This window comes from Bombyx mandarina, chromosome 26 (assembly GCF_030267445.1).
Source record: "Bombyx mandarina strain Sakado chromosome 26, ASM3026744v2".
NCBI classification, from domain to species: Eukaryota; Metazoa; Arthropoda; class Insecta; order Lepidoptera; family Bombycidae; genus Bombyx; species Bombyx mandarina.
This window is the reverse complement of record NC_143232.1, coordinates 7,704,110-7,729,947: the sequence shown is the minus strand read 5'-3', so window position 1 is coordinate 7,729,947 and position 25,838 is coordinate 7,704,110. Positions and strand designations below refer to the sequence as shown.

At 40.9% G+C, this 25,838-nt stretch overlaps 1 protein-coding gene across 1 annotated transcript; it reads left to right on the top strand.

Annotated features, from left to right (window-relative positions):
• Positions 1-240: 240 nt before the first annotated feature.
• On the top strand, positions 241-25,828 carry LOC114241561 (uncharacterized). The gene is made up of 16 exons (XM_028172420.2): positions 241-536; positions 1,161-1,330; positions 2,063-2,202; positions 3,614-3,773; positions 5,443-5,601; positions 6,296-6,432; positions 7,072-7,145; positions 9,183-9,270; positions 14,640-14,699; positions 18,114-18,166; positions 19,057-19,125; positions 19,655-19,730; positions 20,423-20,552; positions 21,173-21,382; positions 21,904-22,021; positions 25,660-25,828. Exons 1-16 carry the CDS (start codon positions 241-243, stop codon positions 25,769-25,771), a joined length of 2,052 nt encoding a protein of 683 aa, XP_028028221.2. The 3' UTR covers positions 25,772-25,828.
• Positions 25,829-25,838: the final 10 nt, after the last annotated feature.

Genomic DNA, 25,838 nt, shown 5'->3' with positions numbered 1-25,838 from the left:
TATTTATAAAAAATACTTAGGAAAAAAGTATACAAAGAAACGATTCGAACCTCGTGGTGATTATATTTTTTGGCTGTAAAACTCTTATTTTCACCTTTTTTATTTTTAAATGTAACTTAAAATGAATTCACCTCAAAATATCCAGTTTAATAAATAAAAACAAAAAGGAATATGATTTTTATGTTACAATAAATTAAATTAAAGGACAACCAATTGAAGCATATGTGTTTTTGCTTTCAGATGTTAAGTCAATCGTGTCACAATCACCAAATAGATGTACTCGAAATAATGAACGAACAACATTCTCAAGGCTCGTCCGTTGCAATAGAAGACTCAGTAAAACACACGGCTCCTAAAGAAACCAAAGAACAAGATAGTTGCGAAGAATATCCTTGCAAAGCAGAAAAGGATGTTAAAAATTTAAACAGCTTTGAACGTTTAATAAAAGAAAGGGAAGCGCAAATGCGGAAAGACTTCGAGAAGGAAATGGAAAAAGAAATCAATTACTTAAAGGATAGATTTGACTTTGTTTTGCAGTATGAGTCTTTGGAATCTACTTTAAAATAAAATACTTCTGGCCCATGCCAGCCGCGTTGACCATACGTACTTTTTTTTATTAAAATAATAAACTCGGCAATATGTACCTACCTAATGAGTTTAGAATTCTAAAAGTTTTAAATGAGAGCCTCGCATACTCGCTTGCCGAAATCTCCGTGTAGAATATGAATACGTCTAAGTACCGTATTGCTGGTGGCCCTGAGGCTTTTCCAGGTCCACCACCAGGACAGGTGGGCGAGCAAGGGCTCAGCCAGTAGGGGTGGGTTTTGCTTTTTTTAATACTGTCGAAGGATTAAAATGACGAGTTGAATGTTTAGTATTGATTGAAGAAAAAACAAAGTATTCTAGAATATATGACTGTTTTTTTTTTTTTGAGGGCACTTCTTAGAAGACAGTTCAATTATCCATGTTTGTGAAATATAATGGCCGTTAATGATGATTGCGATTATTTCACGGTAATGTGGGAGAATAAAAAAAAAAAAAACTAATGAGTAATGAAACCTAAAGAGATTAAGCGATAAGAATTTATTTCTAAATGAATATAATTTTAAACAAATACGGCCATTAGTTAATTTGCCTAATAACAAGGTTTTTACTTGTAGAAATGAGCAGATACGAGCTGCCTTTATGCTTTGCGAAGCGCACAGAGAAAGAGAAGAAAAAATATTTGCCCTCCAAACTCAATTAGAATGTAAAAATTTAGCTGGCCTAATGTACGTTTTATGTTCGGAGAGAAGAAAATGTAAATTGGAAAAATTAAAGCTGGTTGAAGGTATATTTGATTCATAAAAAAAAATCGGTTGTCTGTAAAGTCGGTTTACTGACGATAGTTGGACGTGACAACGTCATAAGAAAATACGCCTCAGAGCGAGGTAACGCCGCATGAGTCGTGTTTTTTCGTGCGTGCAGCCGACATCGAATTATAAGACGTTGTCACGTCAAAAAACAATTCGAAAGTGTCCCATGAGTATCCATTAGGACGCTGTTACTAATTGATGTGATTATTAGATCGCTATACTTAGTCAAAAAAAAAAAGATTTGATTGATGTACATAAACTTATTAGATTACTTATTATACTTATTTACATATACTTTATTCAACGTGCTTGAGGAGGAAATTACCCAGATAAAATAAAATGATCATAGGTTTTACTGCTCTTGTTACACAGACAAGCTCTGCCCACTGACTTAGCTAGGTTTTTTAATTTCTAATACAGTCCTCCTGTTTCTTTCGTGGAGCAATCATGAGTTAAAGTTTGAATAGCAAGACAGGTGTGAACTATATTTTAAATTAATCATTAAATTCAACCTCGAAATATGCATTAACACGGTAACCCTGTCAAATATTAAGACTTCTACACATTGTTACTTTAGCATGCATTTTCGTTAGTTGGATAACATATATGTGGTTGTAAATAGCCGTAAAATAAAATTGCCTGTGTAAATAAAAAAAAAAAAAAAAAGTGCACAAAAAACGAATTATTAGAAAATCCTTCTATTTCAGATTACACATCCTATATTAATACGTTACAAGATATACTAATGGACGCCCAGAAGTTGATACTTAATCTGTCCAAAGGTTATAAAACCGCCGCCCAGGTTGATAATGAATGGCGAGAAAAAATGAATGTCATCATGAAAGAGGTTTTATTACTTTACACAACTATATAGTATTTTATTTAAAAATCTTTAAAGTTTATGCTTTCGTATTTACTTATCTATTTATGTATAATGTGCAACTTGTAGCTTTATCATTTGTTGAACTTTCATTTCGCATTCTCGATTTATTTTATTACGGAAATGAACAAGGTTAAAAGCTAAGAATAAACTGAATTTGTGGATTTTTGTGACAATACAATTCTGTTTACCTTCGACTAAGGGGATGAAGTATGAGGCTAAACGCTTAATTCACATTCCAAACAATTTTTAATTGTGGTAGGACCTCTTGTGAGTCCGCGGGAATAGGTACTACCACCACCCTGCCTATTTCTGCCGTGAAGCAGTAATCCGTTTCGGTTTGAAGGGTGGGGCAGCCGTTGTAACTATACTGAGACCTTAGAACTTATATCTCAAGGTGGGTGACGCATTTACGTTGTAGATGTCTATCGGCTCTAGTAACCACTTAACACCAGGTGGGCTGTCAGCTCTTCCACCCATCTAAGCAATAAAATAAAATAAAAAATAACTACATGTACATTTAATTTTATTAAATAAGTGTATACATACAGACGATCTTCAACACATTCCCGATCTTGCGAACCGAATGGTAAACAGTCGACGTCGCCCTAAGCATGTCATTTCGGATCCTCCCGATCCACTAACGGTGCTTTTAAGTACCTAAAGCACCGGTCATCGTTCTCGTCGAACCCGTCGTTACCGACGAAGGGCTCGGCGAGTAAATTAACCCACAGACACAACCCACTGAGTTTCTCGCCGGATCTTCTCAGTGGGTCGCGTTTCCGATCCGGCGGTAAATTCTGGAAAGCACTGCTCTTGCTAGGGCTAGTGTTAGCAACGTCCTCAGATTAGAGCCCCTTGAGCTCACTTACTGGTTCTGCGAATCTACATTATATACTATATAATAGTATAGCCCTTCGAGGTTACTAAAATAATTAGGGAAAAACAGAGTTCAAGTGTAGGACAAATACCTCTCGTTTTTACCATCGCACTGCCCGCCACCGGAGTAGAGTTCATCCATACTACCTGAAGCCACTGCGGTCATCCACAGTGCGTTTCCAGAGGTATTTTTTGCCACGTACCATCCGGCTATGGAATGAGCTCCCCTCCATGGTGTTTCCCGAGCGCTATGACATGTCCTTCTTCAAACGAGGCTTGTGGAGAGTATTAAACGGTAGGCAGCAGCTTGGCTCTGCCCCTGGCATTGCTGAAGTCCATGGGCGACGGTAACCACTCACCATCAGGTGGGCCGTATGCTCGTCGGCCTACAAGGGCAATAAAAAAAAAATACTTGCTCAAACCTTTTGGTACGATACGTAAGATAGTGCAGAGTAGGTAAGTTCCAGAATGTTATTATTTCAATTTTAATGTATTTTAGTTCCAATCGTTCATTTACAACTTTTCCGGTGGTACGCCTGAGACAAATCAATATTTTTTCGACATTCCGAAACTATTGAAAACTGAAACACCTTTAATGGACTCTACGAATGATCCTTGTGAGGAGGATGAAGTTGTGGAGGAGGTTTTTGTGGAAAAGGGTAGGTAACAAACCTGCTTTTACTATGAGTTAATCATTTTTGTAATAATAATTAATAATATTCGGAACGCACGGCGCGGATCAGACTTGCGACGTTTGCTGTCAAATTTTGATTCGCATTTTATTCAATAGATGGCATTGTTATCAAACTCAGAAATGTGTTTGACAATATATTATTATAATTCGTTCAATAAACTTAAAATTTACATCTGTTAGTTATACACAAACTCAGCTTCCAAATAGCTGGATGCTAGGATAATGCAACTAGATCATAACTCTGAAGTTCTATAACATAATTTATCTGATTCCTTAAAAAAAGAAATCTTCAATCCTTGTTTAAAGTCACAAGGCGAGTATGATTTCAAAAAAGTGTACAAAAAAAATTGATAGTAAATGCAATTGAAATAAATAACAAAGTCATCTAGTAACAAACTAACATGCAGATGCAGAGATAAATTTAATTGGCTTATCAAAGCTTAGTCCATTTTACAAATTTTTCTCAATATATTTACGCAACTATATATGCTCAAATCTCAAGTTAATTATTAAAATATTATGTTGTGTATCAAAGGTAAAAACAACATAACTTATCAATTATCCTATTTAATAGTGCCAAGGCGTGTTGTACGTTTGTGTAGATGGCTAATGCAATCCAGTCCCTTTGTATCGCGATGCAATCATATTATATGTTCCGATTTGAAGAGAGGGCGCATTCGAGTCTATAGATACCAGTAACATAACATCAGATGGGCCGTTTACTTATTCTCCCATTAATGCAACAAAAGAAGCTATTAAGCATCATTATATATATTTTTTTTTATTGCTTTGATGGATGGACGAGCTCACAGCCCACCTGGTGTTAAGTGGTTACTGGAGCCCATAGACATCTACAACGTAGATGCGCCACCCACCTCGAGATATAAGTTCTAAGGTCTCAGTATAGTTACAACGGCTACCCCACCCTTCGTACCGAAACGCATTACGGCTTCACGGCGGAAATAGGCGGGGTGGTGGTACCTACCCGTGCGGACTCACAAGAGGTCCTACCACCAGTGATTACGCAATTATACATTCATGGTGAATTTTCGTTTTCGAAATTGCCTATCAGTAATCTAACCTACTAGTAGTACTAATAACAAAACGGTCTATTGTATATGTTACATCACTATTAGTCATATTCTACACTAGATTTTGCCCGCGACTTCGTCCGCGTGGAATAGTTCACGAATAATGCTTTATTTTAGAACAGATTTGGTTAGCATAAAAAACGTTATAGTAAGCCAACCTTAACATATAGAGATAAGCTGTCGCGGACTTTTTTTAAGATCTTTTAAAGGGGAAAAATTATGTTATACATTATTTTAGCGAAACCTTAATCGTTTCCGCAGCGCACGCAGCGGAAGCTCTCAAAATGTAAAAATAACCCCGATTTTGAAACATTCTTTATTGGTGCTCCGCTTGTATTGGTCTTAGCGTGATGTTATATAGCCTATAGCCTTCCTCAATAAATGGGCTATCTAACACTGAAAGAATTTCAAATCGGACCAGTAGTTCTTGAGATTAGCGCGTTCAAACAAACAAACTCTTCAGCTATTCTATACAGCACTTCTATAATATTAGTATAGTTTGTAAATGTAAAGAATTTCATTAAAACAAGCATTAATTATTAGTTAAAGAAGAAGAGAAGCCATGGTGGGAGCGTCTGGATGGCGATGAGGTTCCGTTCGTAATGTTCGGCGATATGGCCGATTTTCGACCTCCGCAGCGCAGAGAAGTCCTCAAGAATATTAAAGCAGCCAAAACTGCACCAAAGAGATGGAGAGAATACGGTTAATATTCGAATGGCGCTATGTCGTAGGGTATCTACTGTAATTGCTAATGTTTTCTAACGGAAATAACTATTCTGTGTGTTACCATTATTATGATGATTTCGAGCTGTGAACCTCATTACCCACAGAGTTTTTCGACGGATCTTCTCAGTGGGTCGCGATTCCAATCCGGTGGTAGATTCAGCGAAGCTTCTCTTACTAGTTTCGGTGTTAGCAATTCTCTCAGGTTGTGTCCGTGGCTCACCGGGCCACCAGCGAATAGGTGATAGCTGTGGACTTCTAAAAGACTTTTTTTATTTTATTGCTTACATAAGTGGATGAGCTCACAGCCCACCTGGTGCTAAGTGGTTACTGGAGCCCATAGACATCTACGACATAAATGCGCCACCCACCTTTAGATATAAGTTCTAAGGTCTCAAGTATAGTTACAACGGCTACCGCACCCTTCAAACCGAAACGCATTATTGCTTCACGGCAGAAATAGGTTGGGTGGTGGTACCTACCCGTGCGGACTCACAAGAGGTCCTACCATCAGATTTGCCAGATGCCTTAGGGTAAAACGACCGACGTAGGTACGGATATCGAGGAGTGTGACTATTCAGAATTCAAATCCCAGAACTGGACCACACATGATGAACGATGAAAAAGACATAATAAAAGAGATACTATATATGTATATTCGTGATTATTATAGTTTTCAATGAAATGCTACTGCAATCCAACTGTCCGAACTTGAATAAGATAAAAGATGAATATTCTCGAAACGTCTCGACTAGTAAGAGATGGGAATGTCAGGGAATACAAACTCAAGACTACCCCTCATCTAGGATGGTGAGTGATTGCGTATTTTTGATACATAGGTACTATATTTTCTAGACTTTACAAATGTCTTAGTTTAAAAAAATATATAATATCATTAATTTCATAAATCCCATTCTGGTCTTGTGGATAAGATGCCTGAAATCTCGTCCAAGTTCAAATCCTCCGGCGGGTACCGATTTTCGTACCTAACACGTTACGCGATTTTGACCGCGAACGTTTAGACGTTTTTTTTTTAAATATTTCTTAGATGGGTGGACAAGCTCACAGCCCGCCTGGTGTTAAATGGCTACTGGAACCCATAGACATCTAAAACGTAAAAACCAACTTGAGACATGAGTTTTAAGGTCTCAGTTTTAACAGTAGAAGCTTCACCCTTCAAACCGAAACGCATTACTGCTGTGCTGCTTCACGGCTGAAATAGGCAGGGTGGTGATACCTACCTGGGCGGACTCACAAGACGTCTACCACCAGTGAACTAGTGTCAGTAAAGTTCAGTTAATGGAATGTAGTTAGAAGTAGTACCTTGAAGTGGCTTGGCTCCTGTACCCACTATTAGACTATAATTATCAATGTACGATCCTAGTATCAATACCCATTTTCCAATGGCACCTTCTGGAATGAAATGATAAGATCGTCTTTATTCTGCAGTCATTAATGAGTCATCGGGCAACGACACAGAGTATTGATGTCAGAGGCGACATGGGCTCGATACTCAAACTTATGTTAGTACCAATCTTGGTTGTATACTTTAACCCAAAACACATACAGATGCTCAGATAATTCAGGAATCAGGTAATGTAAATTGTCTGACTGGTTTTTTTTTAATGACCTATTTAGTACGTAAAGTGATTTTTTTCCTAACGTTGGCAATGGCCTAAGAGGCTATACCAATTACGCGTAGACCGTTAGGTGAACTAACATTGACTTTAATAACCTTTAAAGACCTTTTTTTTCCTACTTATGCTGTAAGCCTTGAGAGGCTATTTCAGCTTCACCCTAACGTGTAGGTGAGCTCACGGTGCTCAAACCGGAGTGTTGCTAACACTGGCCCTAACAAGAGCAGTGCTTCGCAGAATCTACCGCCGGATCGGATCCAGGTACTATCAATGAACTCTACTCCGGTGGTGGGCGGTGCGATGGCAAAAAGGACATCATGTTATAATCTGAATATACCTTGAGCCACTGCGTTCATCCGCAGTGCGTTTCCAGAGAACTTTTTTGCCACGCACCATCCGGCTTTGGAATGAGCCCCCCTCCACGGTGTTTCCCGAGCGCTATGACATGTCCTTCTTCAAACGAGCCTTGTGGAGAGTACTTAACGGTAGACAGCGGCTCTGCCCCTGGCATTGCTGACGTCCATGGGCGACGGTAGCCGCTTACCATCAGGTGGGCCGTATGCTCGTCTGCCTACAAGGGCAATAAAAAATCTCAAAGCAATTCCTTCTTCGTTGAGGTACCGTTAGTAATAAAAAACACAAACTGGATTGCCGTTTAAAAAAAAAAAATTTAACAAATTCATATTACAATCCGTTTGTGACGACCTTGTAGTCACTTCGGGATCGCTTACCTGAAAACGGGTACATTATTCGACAAAATAAAAAAGAAAAATTCGGTAAAGCTTTCGCCAAACTTATTGTATTAAAACAATAGCTTATAATTTTTGTGTTCAGTAGTCTACTATTACTAAGTTACTGTTTCTGATGCTCCGAACAGCGAACCGACAATTTCCGCGTAAGCTCTAAAAAGTTCTGAACTTTGGACGAAATTGCTAAAGGATTTTTGAGAAAAAGCAACGTGTAAAAAAAAATTAACTTAAAAAAAATTTACAAAAATCAATGTTAAATTCACAGCAAAATAATTTTAAATGGTTATCTATGAATGTTATTGACTTGTTAAAAACTTTTTAAATGCGCACGCTAATACACATTCGTACATTGGATACAATAATAACAATTATAATAAGACTGCGCAAATAGTCGGTATTCCGACACTTCGCGCTTTGTATACATTAATAGAGAGTCGAACTATCGACGGTTCGGAAGGGTTATTATATTACTGCTTTATTACAGAAACAGGCAGATCTACGCGTCCAATCGAGACAAATCAAAAATATTTTTTTACGAAATTCATTTACTTACAAAATGTCATTCGTGAACATGTATTAAGATACGTATTTCATTAGAAACAATGGTAACTCTCTACGGGACTCGAACATTGAGTGCATCAAGCGTTGCGTCATGATAATCGCCTTATCGTTGCCGCCGCTGACTACTCCCCGAATCCTGGTCACACAGGAGCCAATCACCGTCGATGCCCTAGACACGTCATGACGGATCCATTAGATCCAATAACTTTTGCCTTAGACGCCTTCAACTATAAGACTAGGAGCAAGCTTAGGGACCCCGGTAACCGTACTCGTCGAACTCGACAAAGAGGTCGACGTGCAACCTAACCCATGCATCAGCTCGCTGAGTTTCTCGCCGGATCTTCTCAGCGGGTCGCGATTCCGATCCGGTAGTAGATTCATTCGCGAAGCAGTTGCTCTTGAGTTGTTAGGTCTCCTTCGGAGACGCTCGGGCCGCTGTTAGCAAATCCCACCCCTCTTGGCTGAGCCTTTGCTCGCCCACCTGTCCTGGTGAAACTGGAAAGGCCTCCAGGCCAATGAAATTTCAATCCTAAAAAAAAACACCAAGCGTCTTATCTTTTCAACGCTGCCTATTTCCACGCACGATACATACAAAAATCTTTAACGTTTGCAGAACTTCGAACGCCACCGGACAATATGCGGCAAGAGCGACACTCCTCGGCGCTAGAGATTCCATGGAAATAGCATCGACTACTAAACTGGTAACGGAGATATCTATACCTAGCTCCACCCCGTGGTCACGTCTGTCTTTTTACCCAGAAGAAAATACGCATAATTTTATTTTATCATTGCACTAGATGTAGATGGGCATGGACATGTGATGCTTAGAGAGGAGATGCATGTGATTAGGAGAGACGTATTTTTTTTTTTTTTTTTTTTTATTGCCTTTGTAGGCAGACGGGCATACGGCCCACCTAATGGTGAGTGGTTACCGTCGCCCATGGACTTCAGCAATGCAAGGGGCAGAGCCAAGCCGCTGCCTACCGCTTAATACTCTCCACAAGCCTCGTTTGAAGAAGGACATGTCATAGCGCTCGGGAAACACCGTGGAGGGGAGCTCATTCCATAGCCGGATGGTACGTGGCAAAAAAGATCTCTGGAAACGCACTGTGGATGACCGCAGCGGCTCCAGGTAGTATGGATGAACTCTACTCCGGTGGCGGGCGGTGCGATGGTAAAAACGAGATGCTGGTATCATCTCGAACAATTCCTCAGAGCACTCCCCATGGAACATACGGTATAAAATACAGAGGGAACCGAAGTCCCTCCGCAGACCCAGAGGCTCCAAACGATCCGAGAGAATGGGATTATCGACAATCCGAACGGCCCTCCTCTGTATGGAGTCAAATGGAAGAAGCTGGTATTTGGGAGCCCCGGCCCAGAGATGGGAGCAGTACTCCATGCGAGGCCGGACTTGTGCTTTATAAAGCAAAAGTCTTTGTCCAGGCGTGAAATACCGCTTCGCTCTGTTGAGGACTCCCAGAATTTTGGACGCCAACTTGGCTTTGCCTTCCAAATGACTCCGAAACTGGACATCGCTCGAAATGTCGACCCCAAGTATCCCGATACTCTCGGAAGGTTGCAGGGATACTCCTTGGAATTGCGGCGCCATGACAAAGGGGTCCTTCTTCGCAGTGAACGCGCAAACTTGTGTCTTTATCGGGTTGAATTGAACCAAGTTCAATTCACCCCATTCGGAGACTCGCCCCAGAGAGTTCTCCACTTCAGACACAAGTTTTGATCGTCTCTCTTGCACCGCGCTCCGAGAAAGACTCTGATGGCCGATATATCGCGCATCCCCCGTGCTGTCATCCGCATAGCAATGCATGCCATCAATAGACAGCATGTCATTGATATACAGGATGAAAAGCGTGGGGGAGAGCACCGAACCCTGTGGAACGCCAGCGTTAATGGTCATGGTATCAGAACAGTCACCGTCTACAACGACCGTGATGCTCCGCCCATCCAAAAAGCTAGCGATCCACTTGCAGAGACCCTCTGGGATTCCGTAAGATGGTAGCTTCGATAGAAGTGCCCTATGCCAGACCCTGTCGAAGGCCTTCGCGATATCAAGGCTCACAGCAAGAGCCTCGCCCTTGCTCTCCAAGGCTTCAGCCCACCTGTGAGTAAGGTATACAAGAAGATCACCAGCTGAGCGACCGTGACGGAAACCGTACTGTCGGTCACTGATCAGCTGGCGATCCTCAAGATACTTCAGGAGTTGTGTATTTATTATTCGCTCCATCACCTTGGAAAGCAAGGAAGTTATCGCGATAGGCCTGTAGCTCGATGGGTCCGACCGGTCACCCTTCTTGGGGATAGGGTGGACGTGGGCGGTCTTCCATGAAGACGGAACCCTGTTAGTGCAATAAGAGAGGCGATACAAACGCGTTAGCGCTGGTGTCAGCTCAGGGGCGCACGTTTTCAAAACCACTGCGGGGATGCCGTCTGGCCCACTCGACTTATGGACGTCCAGGAGTCGGAGCTCCCGCCTGACTGCACACTGTGTGAAGCAGATATCCGGCAGGGAGCTATCACACCGGGGGATGTTCGGTGGTGTGGCACCCCCGTCGTCCACAGTCGAGTTCGAGGCGAAGAGTTTGACCAGAAGGTCAGCCTTCTCTTTCGCGCTGTGGGCCAGATTGTCATCGGACTTGCGCAGTGGTGGGAGACTTGACCTGCAAAAGTTTCCTTCTGCAGCTTTGGCGAGCGACCAAAAAGCACGGCTCCCGGAGGGATAGCTCTTCAATCGCTCGCCAACTCTAGCGACGTGCTCCGACTTTGCCTTGGCAATCACCTTCTTGTAGGACCTGGAAGCGGCGTTATATTTCCGCCTTTCCCCTGAGATGTTAGGATCCCGACGTCTCCTGGCATTATCCCATGCCACGTATGCGGACCGCTTGAGGTGTGCAGCATCCCTGCTGGCATTGTTATACCAGGGTCTGCTGCGACCCCCAACGGGCACTTTAGAGGAGGGAATAAACAATTCCATCCCCTGGAGCACCACGTCTTTAAGACGGTCCGCACAGACGTCAGGATCAGCAGAGGAAAAGCAGAACCGCCCCCATGGGTAGGATGCGTAAAATTCACGCAATCCATCCCAATCTGCTGACATATACCGCCAAACTCTTCGATACCCGGTCGTCGTTCGACGATCAGGACGAGAGAGTGGTACGGCAGCACGAATAAGGCAGTGATCAGACGATCCAAGCGGAGCGTCGACCACCACACTGTATCCGGCCGGATCTGTGGTCAGCAGAAGGTCCAACAAAGAAGGCTCGTGCCCCTCGATATCTGGGACACGGGTGGGCTGTGTCACCAGCTGGGAGAAGCCGTAGGCCAAGGCGAAATCGTAGGCAGTCCGACCCGGGAGGTCAGTGGTTCTGGACCCCAACCACTCTTGGTGATGAGCGTTAAAGTCTCCAAGAACCACCACCTCCGCAGATGGGTACTGCTCAAGCACGCGGTTAGTCCCCTCTTGCACATGCTCAAACAGAGCTGAACCTGCATCACTGCTGTGGGACCTGTACAGGCACGCGTAGATTCGGCTACGGCCCCCGTGATCTACGCGCAGCCACAAGAGGGACAGGTCCCGTTGTTCGAGGCCCCGAAGACGGCGACAACAGACATCAGCCCGGACGAATACGCACACCCCAGCTTTACGCAGGAAGTTGTGCTCCAATACGTAGCCGGGGTATTCAAGGTATGAGGTATCATCCGGAGCAGATATCTGCGTCTCCGTTAAAAAAAGCAGGGCAGGCTGCGCCGTCTCAAGGTGGTGGTGTACGGCGTCAAGGTTGCTATGTAGGCCCCTGACATTGCTGAAATCCACATTAAATGTGGAATGGGGAACCGCCTGTGAAACCCTTTTCTTTTTCTTTGTCGACTTCATGATTTTAAATTTTCGGAGAGTAGGATTAGGAGAGGTAGGATGTTGGAGGTGAGATCGAGGTAACACCTGAATGAAGCGCGGAACATAGTACGCGCCTTCAACCACGGGTGGCGTGAGAGACTGACGCAGGGCATGGAAGGGCCCCCAGTCCACTCTGCGTGCGATCGCCGGGATCCACTCCGGTCTCCGACTCCGGCACGACGACCGCACGACAGGATTTTACACCGGTTGGCGGGACAGCTTCCCGGGGCGGAGTTTAGTAGAGACACCCGGGTTCAGGTCCCCTACTGACCGGCGGGCGGCAGCGGGTACCGTTTCACTGGGTCTCCCTATACCCCCGTCAAACAATCACGCCCCGTGAGTTCGCACGCACGTCTGCTCCGCAAGTTCCAGGCGTCACCAAGACTCACCCCCAACAAGGAAGGGGAAAGGAAAGGGATAGAACTGGCTCTCCAACCCACACGCCGCAACACAGCTAGGCTATTTGGCGGCGGACTCTAGTTGGAGGGTGGTCGCCAGCCAGTCGGACTAGGTCCTACCACCGGTTATGTTTTCGGCTCCCGTTTAGCACCACCCAGGGGTCACTTGTAGGGAATCGCGGGTTAAACCTACGGAAGCGGGAAGCACCAACCCCCATGGAAATGGTAGTGCAAGTAGAGGGGGAAGAGGTCGACCGAAGAAGACATGGATGGAGTGTGTGAATGAGAGAGAGAGAGGTGTGAGTGTGACAGCTGATAGAAGACAACGGAATAGAAAAATTCGCTGTACCAACCCCACCTAGTGGGATAAGGTAGATGAGCTCACGGCCCGCCTTGTGTTACTTAGTTATGGGAGCCCATAGATTTATTTTTCCATACCTATTCGCTGGTGGCCTAAGAGGCTATTTTAGTAACGCCCGGACGAGTAGGTGAGCTCACGGGCTCAGCCTGAGCGAATTTGCTAACGCTAGCCCTAGCAAGAGCAGTGATTCCCAAAGTTTACCGATGGATCGGAATCTCGAGCCGCTGAGAAGATCCGGCGAGAAACTCGGTGGGCTGGATCACATAGATATCACATTGTGAATGCAGCAATCCAACTTTAGACAAAAGATCGAGGTCTGAATTGTATTAAATAACGATGTTCCACAATACAAATAAAGAGAAACTTATCATTGCTGGTAGAAATCATGTGGGCTTACAAATCTTTTTTCTCTACCTACCATGATCCTCGGTAGCCTCGATAGCCTCCATCATAATGGGTATGATGGATGTGCTCAAGGGGCTCAGCCTGAGAGACTCTGCTAACAACTGCCCTAACAAGATCAGTTATTCGCTGAATCTATTACTGAATCGTAATCCCCACTGAGAAGAGCCAGCGAGAAACTCAGTGGGAGCTTACAATCCGCCCGAGCATCGCTAAATAGGGCGAATAAAGTAGGATAGACACTAAGTTCACAATCCAGGTGTCCTTCCAAGCTCAGCGGCAGATCGAGAAACGCAGCCCAAGTTTCCTAACGCTAAATTAATTTATAGCCGTCTCTAAATTAATTCAGATCCAGGTGACGCATAAAATTATCAATACAACTGAATGATACAGCCTGTACCAACGATCTGTCATTAGTCTGTGGCTTAAGGAACATTTTCACCAAATTCCAAAATTTAATTTTTATATATATTTTTTACATAATATCGAGAGATGTAAGACTATTTGTTTTAAACGACATTTCGCTTACCGTCGAACCCGTCTCTTGCGACGAAGGGCTCGACGAGCGAATTAACCCACAGACACAGCTCACTGAGTTTCTCGCCGGATCTTCTCAGTGGGTCGTGTTTCCGATCCACTTGTAGATTCTGCGAAGCGCTGTTCTTGCTAAGGCCAGTGTTAGCAACACTCCGGTTTGAGCCCCGTAAGCCCACCTGCACATTGGGGCGAAGCTGATATAGCCTCTCAAGATTATCAGCATAGGTAGGAGGCAGAAAAAAAAGCACCATACATTGCTATGGACACGTTCACACGGTACTGTACTTTATATTATTATTGGCTAAGTGCAGGCTGCTATACTACATGGCGCTATAGTATAGCGTAGTCTGAAAGCAGCTTAACATTCATTTTTTTACATGACTTAATAGTTCAGTGTAACATGCCCTTAATGTTCTGTAGCACTGCATTAGATACAATTTAAATTATCTGTTTTTTCAGCGTGAAAAATACAGAAACGATCGACACAGCAAGGTCGTTATCAAGGTTGGCGAGAGACGGGTAAGTGATATTTCGTTTTCCCTTGTGTTCGTTTTCCCTTGTGTTCCATTTGAGCTGAGTAAAATGGGTTAGCAAAAATCAGGCTAGGTTTTTATATTTTTACTAGTTTTTTTTTAGTATGAAACTAACAAGTATTGTACCATTTTACAATCCTGATTAAATGCGCGCACTTTTAATGGCCAAGGCAGAAATAGATTGACGTACTTTTTTAGTGATAGCGGTAGTATTAGAAAAGCGATATAAGCTACCATTTATCTCGAAAAAAAAGAGTTAATTCCTACAGGAAACTACACTGATAATATAATTCTTTTTAATCATACGGGCGAAGCCGCACGTGACAGCTAGTAAAATAAAATCTATTTAAAAAAATGAATTGCTGTTCGTTAGTCTCGCTAAAACTCGAGAACGGCTGGACCGATTTGGCTAATTTTGGTCTTGAATTTATTGTGGAAGTCCAGAGAAGGTTTAAAAGGTAGATGAATATGAAAATGCTCGGAATGAAATAAAAATAACATTTTTGTTTTCCCTTTGATGTGTCCCCCGTCGGACGGATTCCTTTTGTTTGTTTTAAGTTTATTTTATACACTACGAAGTCTGCCGGGTCAGCTAGTAATATATATTTTTGTGTTACTAATAGAAAAATCGTATCGTAAATTCTAGCAAAACCTCAAAAAAGTTTACGACCAAAAAAAAAAATTGAAACGCCGACATGATTCCCGTCTCAATAGGATCCACAGAGGCATGTGTGCGTAATCAATGGCGGCAACATTTCTAAATTGTATTCTGTGAATTTTCGTTTGTTACAACAAGTAAACTTTTGTTCTTATCTCTTTGAATACAATTGTATACTTTTTTTTGTCGAGGTCACTATTGCCGTATATTTTTGCTATTCGTAATTTATCGGCATAAATAAACTAGGGAACCTACTAAAGAAATACAAAAGTAATACCACGTGTTATTTAAAAGTGGAAGCTGTTTTGGCCGCGCTCCGCTTTTTTTTCTCTACCTATGCTGATAGCCTTGAGAGGCTATTTCAGCTTTTCTTGACGTGTAGGTGAGCTCACGGGGCTCAAACCGGGAGTGTTGCTAACACTGGCCCTAGCAAGAGCAGTTCTTCGCAGAATCTACCACCGGAAATGCGATCCACTGAGAAGATCCGGCGAGAAACTCAGTGAGCTGTGTCTATGGGTTAATTTACTCCTTGAACCCGTCGCTTGCGACGAAGGACGGTGACCGCTCCTTGTGGTACCTAAAAGCACCATTAGTGGATCGGGAGGATTATTTTTAAGCGCGAAACGTCGATAGTACGACTTTTTAACCCTTCGACTGCCATGTAGGTCACCGGTGCCCTACGCGGCGCATTGAAGTAATTATGTCGATTTCTGCTACTAAGTGTCTGGATTGACTAACTTTGCCTTCTTTTGTTTGTTAAAATGTGATTTAGTATTTTAGGTCTCTTCGAAATAGATTCATTCTCAGTATCTTCTTCGGATTCGTCTTTCCCAGAATCTACTAGATATTCCGAGGCCTTAATAAAAGTATCGAGGATATAAATCGATATAATTACTTGAGTGCGCCGCGTAGGGCACCGGTGACCTATTTCCTATTATTCCTATATATTTCGTATAAAATGTGGAGTATAATGTATAGGGACTATTTGCGCAGTTTGATTATAGGTTTTATCCACCTAACGTGGGTGTATGAATAACGTTTTTAATAAGTTTATAACATTTATAAATAGCCATTGAAAATTAGTTTGCTGTGAATTCGGAATTGATATTTGTATATTATTTTTTTAAGTTAAAGTATTTTTTTCATAAAGTAGTTTTTCTCGAGAATTCGTTAGTAATTTTTGCAAAATAAGCTCAGCACTAAAAAAAGCTAATTCTGTTATGAGTAACTTTGAATGAATAAGAAATTCGAAATACAAAAATAGCAGCAAACAACAGAAATATTTTGTAGCCAGACATGCGGGCGCCTAATTATATACAGTCAAACCTGGGTAAGCGTGAACTGGATAAATGAGAAAACTCTATAAGTGAGAGTAATAGCCAGGACCCGTCATTTTAAGGTCCCAAAACCTCTATTAGAGAGAAACAGAAACCTCTGTAAGAGAGAGTCGTTTTTCCCTCATGGACCTCCGTAAGTAAGACTGCTAGTTATCTAGACCTCTACAAGCGACAGTCGAGCTTTATTTATTTATATTGATATTATTTAGGAGGAACAAATGAAAAACAAATTACAAATTTAACATCTGCTATTTTGACTCATTCTTAACTTTTGTGGAACTTCCTTCTATTTTTTTGAATTGTTTTCTCGTCAATATGGATCCTATTCCATTTCGTGGAACTAAATAACGTTGTTATTTTATCGCATTCTTTCCGAATGGACACGTGTGCCTCTGTACCGTCCTGTTTGCCGGACTTACTTAGTTTATCGTTAATCAATTGGAGGAAGGAAAGTTCTGTTCTGCATCATGTCAAAACGGAAAATTAAAGTACTGTCATTAAGTGAATAGTGAATGCGTTTGAATCCGGAAAATCGCGAAATGAAATTCAGAGGGAGCATTAGTGAGAAACTCGGGTTAGTGAGAAACCTCTATAAGCGAGAATGAGATTGTGCTCCCTTGAACTCTCGCTTATCCAGGTTTGACTGTATTGAAATCCGTTCGAAGGACCAATTTGAAAGACTATGTTTCAATCCCAAAAAAAAAACTTCAGTCTTCTACATAAGAAGATTAGAACATTTATTAGCAATTTTGCGCTCAGCACTAAAATGGTTTAAAAAAAAAATAAAGTTGCTAATTTTTATAAGAATAACATCGAATGAATAAGAAATTCGAAATACAAAAATAACAGCAAATAATAGAAATATTTTGCAGGCAGACATGCGGGCGCCTAATTATATATTGAAATCCGTTCGAAGGACCAATTTGAAAAACTATGTTTCAATCCCAAAAAAAAACTTCAGTCTTGTACATAAGAAGATTAGAACATTTATTAGCAATTTCTGCAAAATAAGCTCAGCACCAAAATGGTTTAAAAAAAAAAAAGTTGCTAATTTTTATAAGAATAACATCGAATGAATAAGAAATTCGAAATACAAAAATAACAGCAAACAATAGAAATATTTTGCAGCCAGACATGCGGGCGCCTAATTTTATATTGAAATCCGTTCGAAGGACCAATTTGAAAAACTTTGTTATAATCCCAAAAAAAAAACTTAAGTCTTTTTTTTCTTTCTGGTGAGTCGTTATTCCCGGAAACAAAGAGCGCCATAAATACTTTTTTTTTTAAATTAAAATTCGAGTATTTCACAGACCGCGGAACACAGTCTTTCGAAATTTAAAATAATCATAATTTTATTAACTTTTAATGCTACTTAGGTATTTTAACGCATATATTTTTCATTCAGACACCACAGTTTGATGAGTTGGATGGTGAAGAATTTGAAGATGATCAAGAGACGTGAGTCACGATTAATAACTTATATTATTAACTAGCTGACCCGGCAGACTTCGTAGTGCCTCAATCGATAATAAAAGACCTAAAATTTTGTATAAAATAAACTTAAAACAAACAAAAGGAATCTGTCCGACGGGGGACACATCAAAGGAAAAACAAAATTGTTATTTTTATTTAATTCCGAGAATTATCGTATTTCTCTACCTTTTAAACCTTCTCTGGACTTCCATAAATAATTCAAGACCAAAATTAGCCAAATCGGTCCAGCCGTTCTCGAGTTTTAGCGAGACTAACTAACAGCAATTCATTTTTATATATATAGTTAACAGTTCCATTAATTAATTGAACAACTTCAGTTGAATGTAATTTTAAACTTGAATAGAAATATTCCGATTAGTAAATAAGACTAAGTAACATTTCTCATTAACACGTCGCAACGTAGCTATTGATGATATTCAAAATTGAATTCATACTTTTATGTATCAATATTCATAATAGTACCTCGAAAGATGTGTATAGAAAAACATAATAAAATATTTATGATGCAGGTAGGTTTTAGGCAGCGGCTTGGCTCTGCCCCTGGCATTGCTGAAGTCCATGGGCGACGGTAACCACTCACTATCAGGTGGGTCGTAGGCTCGTCTGCATACAAGGGCAATAAAAAAAATAATAAAAGGTAGGGTCACCACCCCAGGTACCACCCTTCATTTATCTGCCGCAGTATAACTGAGTTAGAACCCATGTAACAACTTTTATTGTTGTTGATGTCCATCGACTCCATTAACCACTTAACACCAGCTGGGCTGTGTATTCGCACACCCATATGAGCAATAAAAACTTATCACTGATCAATAAGTTATTATGTGCAAAGTAAGAGCAGTTTTTTTGCACAGGTCTGAATATCCAAAGGAAGATGATAAAGATGATAAAAATAACATCAAGCCGTCTCACTCCATTCTTGGGTGAGACCTAAATAACCTCTTTATGTGTATTTGTATTCTGTATGTTTTATACTATTATAGCAGCAATATTATAGAAAATGAACAGTGAAGAGAGTTCTCGATAGCGTAAAAGTTAGCTCATATTTGTATGGAATGGGATGGTTTGCCTACGTTTACCGCTAGGGGCGCAGTTCCAACTGCATACAACATTGGGTTAACTTTTACGCTATCGAGAACGTTAAAAAACTCGCACTAAGCACACTGCACCGTATGTAGCGTGAGGAGTGGAGAGGTTTTGCCATATGTCATCCGACTTTGAAATTAACTATGGAGGGATCCATAGTGTTTCCTGAGCGCTATAACATGTCAAACGAGTTTTACGGAGAGTACTCAACGGCTTCCCTGTGCCCTTGGCATCACTGATGTCCACCAGCCGGGCTGTATGAGTTCAATTCCGTAAAAACAACCCGCCTATTTACAATCTACCCGTGTTCAATAATAATTAGTAATAATAAAACGCAAGTTTTGATTTGTTTATTTATTATTTCAGTTCACTACACCGCGACAGTTTACACGTAATACCTAACCACAAGCCAGATCAAGATCGCAAAATTAATTACGAAAAGGTTACGTATTATATTCCTTTGTATTTAGGCGGGCTAATTTTGACGGCTTGTCATTAATGTCAAAGTCACGTTATACGTCAATACGCCTCATGCGTCTGCGTGTAGAAGTTCGCAATATGAAAGCAAAAGTCATTAGGATGTCGTGGCCGAAATAACTCAATTGATATGCCTGTCTCATTTTCCAACCTTCAGCCACCAAAGCTGAGAGAATGATTTTTCAATGTAAATTCCGATCCGACAGTCGATGCATTCGCGAAGCAGCTGCCCTTGAGCAGTCACTTCTCTCGGCTGATCCCGTGCTCGTCCACCCGTCTGGGCAAAGCTACCAAGACCTTCAGGATACCAGATATACGAAAAAAAAACCCAAAAAAAACAATTTTCGGTCTCCTTCAATTACGACGCCATGTGAAAACGCTGGTGTTCAAATATCGCAAGCGGGTACACCAAGATTATGAAAATATGGGTTCTAAACTAATATATGCTCACGAATGACTCTCACACAATGCTGGATTAACACGTTGAAGGGTGGGGCAGCCGTTGTAACCATACTGAGGCTTTAGAACTTATATCTCTAGGTGGGGGACGCATTTACGTTGTAGATGGCTATGGACTCCAGTAACCACTCAACACCAGGTGGTGGCTGTGAGCACTTCCACCCATCTAAGCAATAATAATAAAAAATACTGACACAGACTTGCCCAGCGAAAAACTGCAAAAACATGAAAGTGGACTCATTCATGAATTCCCTACCGCCATATATGAAAGCGAATCCTTACGTCCATTTCAAGCAAAATTACGAACAGTATGAAACGTGCTCTCCAGGTGAGTGACGCCTCCATCCGTCTTCGTAACTCTTCAAAGGACCAACGTTTTGATCCCGTGGTTGCTCCAGCTATAGAGGAAGAGGTGAAGAAAAAATGGATAGATTGCGTGAAAGTCGATATGTGTAAGAGGGGAGTGAACGAAGAAATGGTATATGATAGAAGAGTATGGAAGGAGAAAACATGTTGCGCCGACCCCAGGTGACTGGGAGAAGGGCAGGAGAATGATGATGATGGTTGCTCCAGTTGTTTGTGACTGAATTATTACCAGATCTCTGGTTAATCTAAAGTAAGCAGTGTAGGTACCATTGCCCTGCCTATTTAGACCGCGATCCAGTATTTCTGGTTCGAAACGTGGGCCATTACAGTGGCGTTTGTGTTCGCGCTTATGAGCAACCACACGACGCTATCTGGGCCATTAGCTCGTTCGCTCGTAAGTGCAATTAAAAAAGAGGAAATTCCAGGTTGGTGCTGTTTCGCTATGAATGCTTATAAAACGAATTGCCCCTAAAGGGAGTGGGTCTAATAGTAGTGGGGTGCTTAGTATTCGAATATAATTTTACCACAAGCTCAGCACAGTCTGCAGCCTTTCTTACATTACGGATTATCGAAACTTTCTAGAACAATTGGAAATCTTGAAACATCGTATTGAAGAGAAAAAGAAGAAGGACAAAATCGTTGAAGGCGCGATAGAGGAATGTCCTCTAGACGAGTGGACACCCAGCGTTGGAGGAGTAGCCGTTCAGACCTCGACAGATTCTTTAACTCCGCCTTGTACGTGCCGAGCTCCAAGTCCCACTCCGGCTTCCAGTATCCAAAGCGTGGTTAACGGTAAAACTGAAGATTTGAAGTAAATTTATTTTTTACTTATTTAAAGGTACCTATTGCGTTCAAGATTTGATAAAGATAAGAAACTTATTTGTCTCTCAGATTCATGATTCATCTTAACAGATGATGTCGAGTTATTGGACGAACCGTAACAGCTTCCTTATTAGCAGAATCGAACCCAAAAACATTGTTAAGCTGCGTGATAAGTACAAACAGCTCGGATTCACTCGGTGCTTTTGGGCTTTTCAAGCATCGGTAGAGCTCGACGTGTGAAGTAGTAGCCCATAGACAAAACATACAGAGTCTCTTGCCGGATCTTCTCAGTGGGTCGCGATGCCGATCCGGTGGTGCATTCAACGAAGCACTGTTCTTGCTAGGGCCCGTATTAGCAAGCTCTTACAAGTTGATCTCGTGAGCTGAAGTACTAGTCCGTGAATAACTGAAATAGCCCCATAGGCTACTAGCGATTAGGCTTGAGCTCAATCAGGTCAAAATTGAAACTATTTAAAAACATACATTTTCAGTGAAAGATCTATTCCCGGTCAAGCGAGCCTTGAACGAAATCGACAAGAGTTGCTTTTACGATGACAGGATACAGTTCGATCGATTCAAAGTTATTGGCGGCGACGGCGGAGATAATGAGTGAGTCACTTTAAAGTGTCATCAAGGAACGTTGACATATAACACAACATACAGTTTCAGACAGCCAATGGACACATTAGTGAAACATACATATTAGGGTGGTCCTTATTTTTTTTCACGATAGTCCTATATCGGTTCTAAAAATTCATGCCAAGTTATAGCTCTTAATTTTAATTTTAATTTTAACCCGGCCCCCCGATAACCAAACTTTTAAATGGAAATAACAGGGGGAAGAATCTGTTAGATATTACTTTGGAATTTTTACGTCATGAACGGATGAAACATACATAATATGTTTATGTATAGGCAGTCTTTCTTCAATAATCAATCCTAATTCAGTCAGCATTACATAGCAGTTGTCACCTTCGTCCTTCGGGAAAGAAATAGACGAAACATCAAAGTAACTTTTAAAGAACTTCAATTTCCCGGCAAATGCCTTTTCTTGTTTTCGCACGGGTAGTATTAACTTAGCCATAATATAAGCGAATATAGGTGATATAGTTAACACAGGAGAGGAGAGGTTAAAGGCGAGATTCAAAACTTTGGTATGTAGCTAGAAGAATATTGAGAATTCGTTCTATAGCGATCTATGGTTTAATAGCTTGAAACATATATTTTTTTTAAATAAAAAATAATTGATGAACAAAATAAGCAAATCTGAACGGGTTTATTTTCCAAATTTTCGGTTTTATTACCTGCTCTCTATTGCTTTGTTAGTCGTTCACGCTAAAAACAAAAATTGAAACCGAAATAGACGTTACAATACCGTTTCCTTTTGCATTCGGGAACAAACAAAAAAATGCGAAAATTTCCGCCATCTTTTACCACCATCATAAATAAATAAAAAAAACTTTGTAACTAATACGGAACTGAATTTAAGTTATTTTTGAAATAAATAATTACATCAATGATTTGACCGACAGTTGATTATTCGAAGAGAAAAAAGGCCGCTACTTTTTTGTTTTCATACACAATATAATGCTGAAACAAAAGGCTCGCTACCTACCTTTCTTCCAACCGTTCCTATGAACCGGCTATAAAATCCTTGTACTTTTTATTTGAATATTTTATGTTTATTGTCTACCGTCTGTACTGTTGATACATCTAAAAAGCTTTTTAACATTTGCCGACTTATTGCGAATAATAAATGCGCCTGAATAAACATAATTTACTGAGACGTTGTGGAAATTAGAAGGGTGCGCGATGCGGCGTGGTTACAAAGGGAAAATAAAACGAATTAATAAAGTTTTAATCTTTCCGACTCTCGCGGGACTATTTACATTTAACAACAAATATAACGATATATAATATGCAGTTTAAAAACAAACGAAGAAACCAGCTCAGATACATTTTTTTCCTACCTATTCTATAGAGTAACCTCGAGGGGTTATTCTAGATTCACCGAACTAGTAGGTGAGCTCACGAGGCTCAAATCAAGAGTGTTGCTAACATTGGCCCTAGCAAGAGCAGTACTTCGCAGAATCTACCACCGGATCGGAAACGCGGCCCACTGAGAAGATCCGGCGAGAAACTCAGTGGGCTGTGTCTGTGGGTTAAGTTACTCATCGAGCCCTTCATCTCAAGCGACGGGCTCGGCGAGGACAGTGACCGGTGCTTGTGGTACCTAAAAGCACCTTTAATGGATCAGGTCAGATAGCAATCCAAACTAACAATTAAGTTTAACATCTAAGCAATAAAAGAAACTTATATCTTAAGATGGGTAGCGCATTTGTGTTGTAGATGTCTATGGGCTCCAGTAACCACTTAACACTAGATGGGCTGTCAGCTCGTCCATCCATCTAAGCAATAAAAATAAAAAAAATCGAAAGTTATAATAAAATATTGAACGCGCCAATAAACCGCAGAAGTTATTTTATTTGTGTCCGAGAACCGCGGAAACCGAAAAAGAAAATGCTATAGAAATTTTCAAATTTCTTGCCTCCAGCTTTTCATAAATGCTCCACCTATGCATATGCCCATACGCGGCTTATGGCACGTTTATGTTGTGGCCGCTTTAACGTTTATAATTAACAAATTAAAAATACGGGGTTGATCATAGAGGGATGAAAAATTGAAAGCAACATCAGATTTTTTATTTTAATTCATGAGAAAATAAAAATAAAAATGAAAATCGTTCCAAAAAAATTAAAGTTTATAATTAACAAATAAAAAATATGGGTTGATCGTAGAGGGGTGAAAATTTCGGGTTGTATGTATTTTTGTATGCTGTATCATAAAAAAATAAAAACAAAAAATGTTGTCTGAAAATAAAAATAAAAAATTTGGGGTGGAGCACCCTTAACATTTAGGGGTATGAAAAACAGATGTTGTCCGATTCTCCACCCTGACCGATATGTACGATAAGATTCACGAACATTGGTCGAGCCGTTTCGGAGGAGTTCAATCACGCACACCGTGATACCAGAATTTTATATATTAGATATATCTTAAGTGTACCCTTGTACACTTTTTCATTTGCAAGACAGAGTTCTTCTATTTAATATATCAATCAACGTAAATATTACATTACAAACAAGTTTATTTTACCTAGTAATTCCGTCCTAGAAACAAAATAACCGCTAAACGATCAAAACAAAAGGTGTTTCTAGGAAAATTCCGCAAGCCATTAGGCATCGGCTTAAACTAAGCGAGCTAATGGCCCTATTACTGGACTTCGGTTAATTAGAAATTACATTAATGACGGTCGATAATTTGTCTTTTAAATGCAAATCCGTACAATGGTACGTTTTCTTAGACAATAAAGGCATTGGATGATTAAGACAAGTTACCTTTTTTTTTGTGAACCTCTTTAACGATTTTGTTTTGCTTCGTACAATGTTTGCAATGGTTTTTGTTATCCCTTCGTTCTTTATTTATCGTTTGGTGGCATTTTTTTATGAATCAGCAATGCCACTTACGGTCACTTACCACACTCAAAATGGAATAGCTGAAGCGAGAATAAATTCATCATATTCAAACTTATCACGCTAACAAACCAAAACCAGTATTTCTATCACCTGATGTTTTGCCTCCGAGCCATCGAGGCTCATGTTTTAATGGCCACTATTCGACTATGTCCTCTAGTCACATTGAAATAAGTCTGTCTGGCTATTCCCAAAGGCACATGGCTACTGGAGCCCGTAGACATCTACAACGTAAATGCGCCACATACTTACCTTGAAATATAAGTTCTAAGGTCTCAGTATAGTTACAACGGCGGCCCCACCCTTCAAGCCGAAAAGCATTATTGCTTCACGGCAGAAATAGGCGGGGCGGTGGTACCTACCCGTGCGGACTCACAAGAGGTCCTACCACCAGTAATTACGCAAATTATAATTTTGCGGGTTTGTGTTTTATTATACGATGTTATTCCTTCACCGTGGATGTCAATCGTGAACATTTGTTAAGCACGTATTTCATTAGAAAAATTGGTACCCGCCTGCGGAATTCGAACACCGTTGCATCGCTAGATACGAATGCACCGGACGACTTATCCTTTAGGCCACGACGACTTCATAAACGATGTTACTTCGTGTTCTACGTTGCCCAGTCACTTGGATTGTTCGTTAGGTGTTCAATATTAACATTAAGATGTTCCTCAACAACAGATAACACATGAATTCCTTTGAAATTTTCAGAAATACGCAACCCAAATCAAACTTCAAACAAGCCAGATTTGAAGAGATCCGAAAGATACTCGAGGCGCATCCAAGTCTCCTTGAGATTTTCCAAGCCAACGCACACTGCTAACTTTGTAATGAAACAAATAAATAAATTAATGTACACTTTATTTCTAAATAACAAACTATTAACAAAT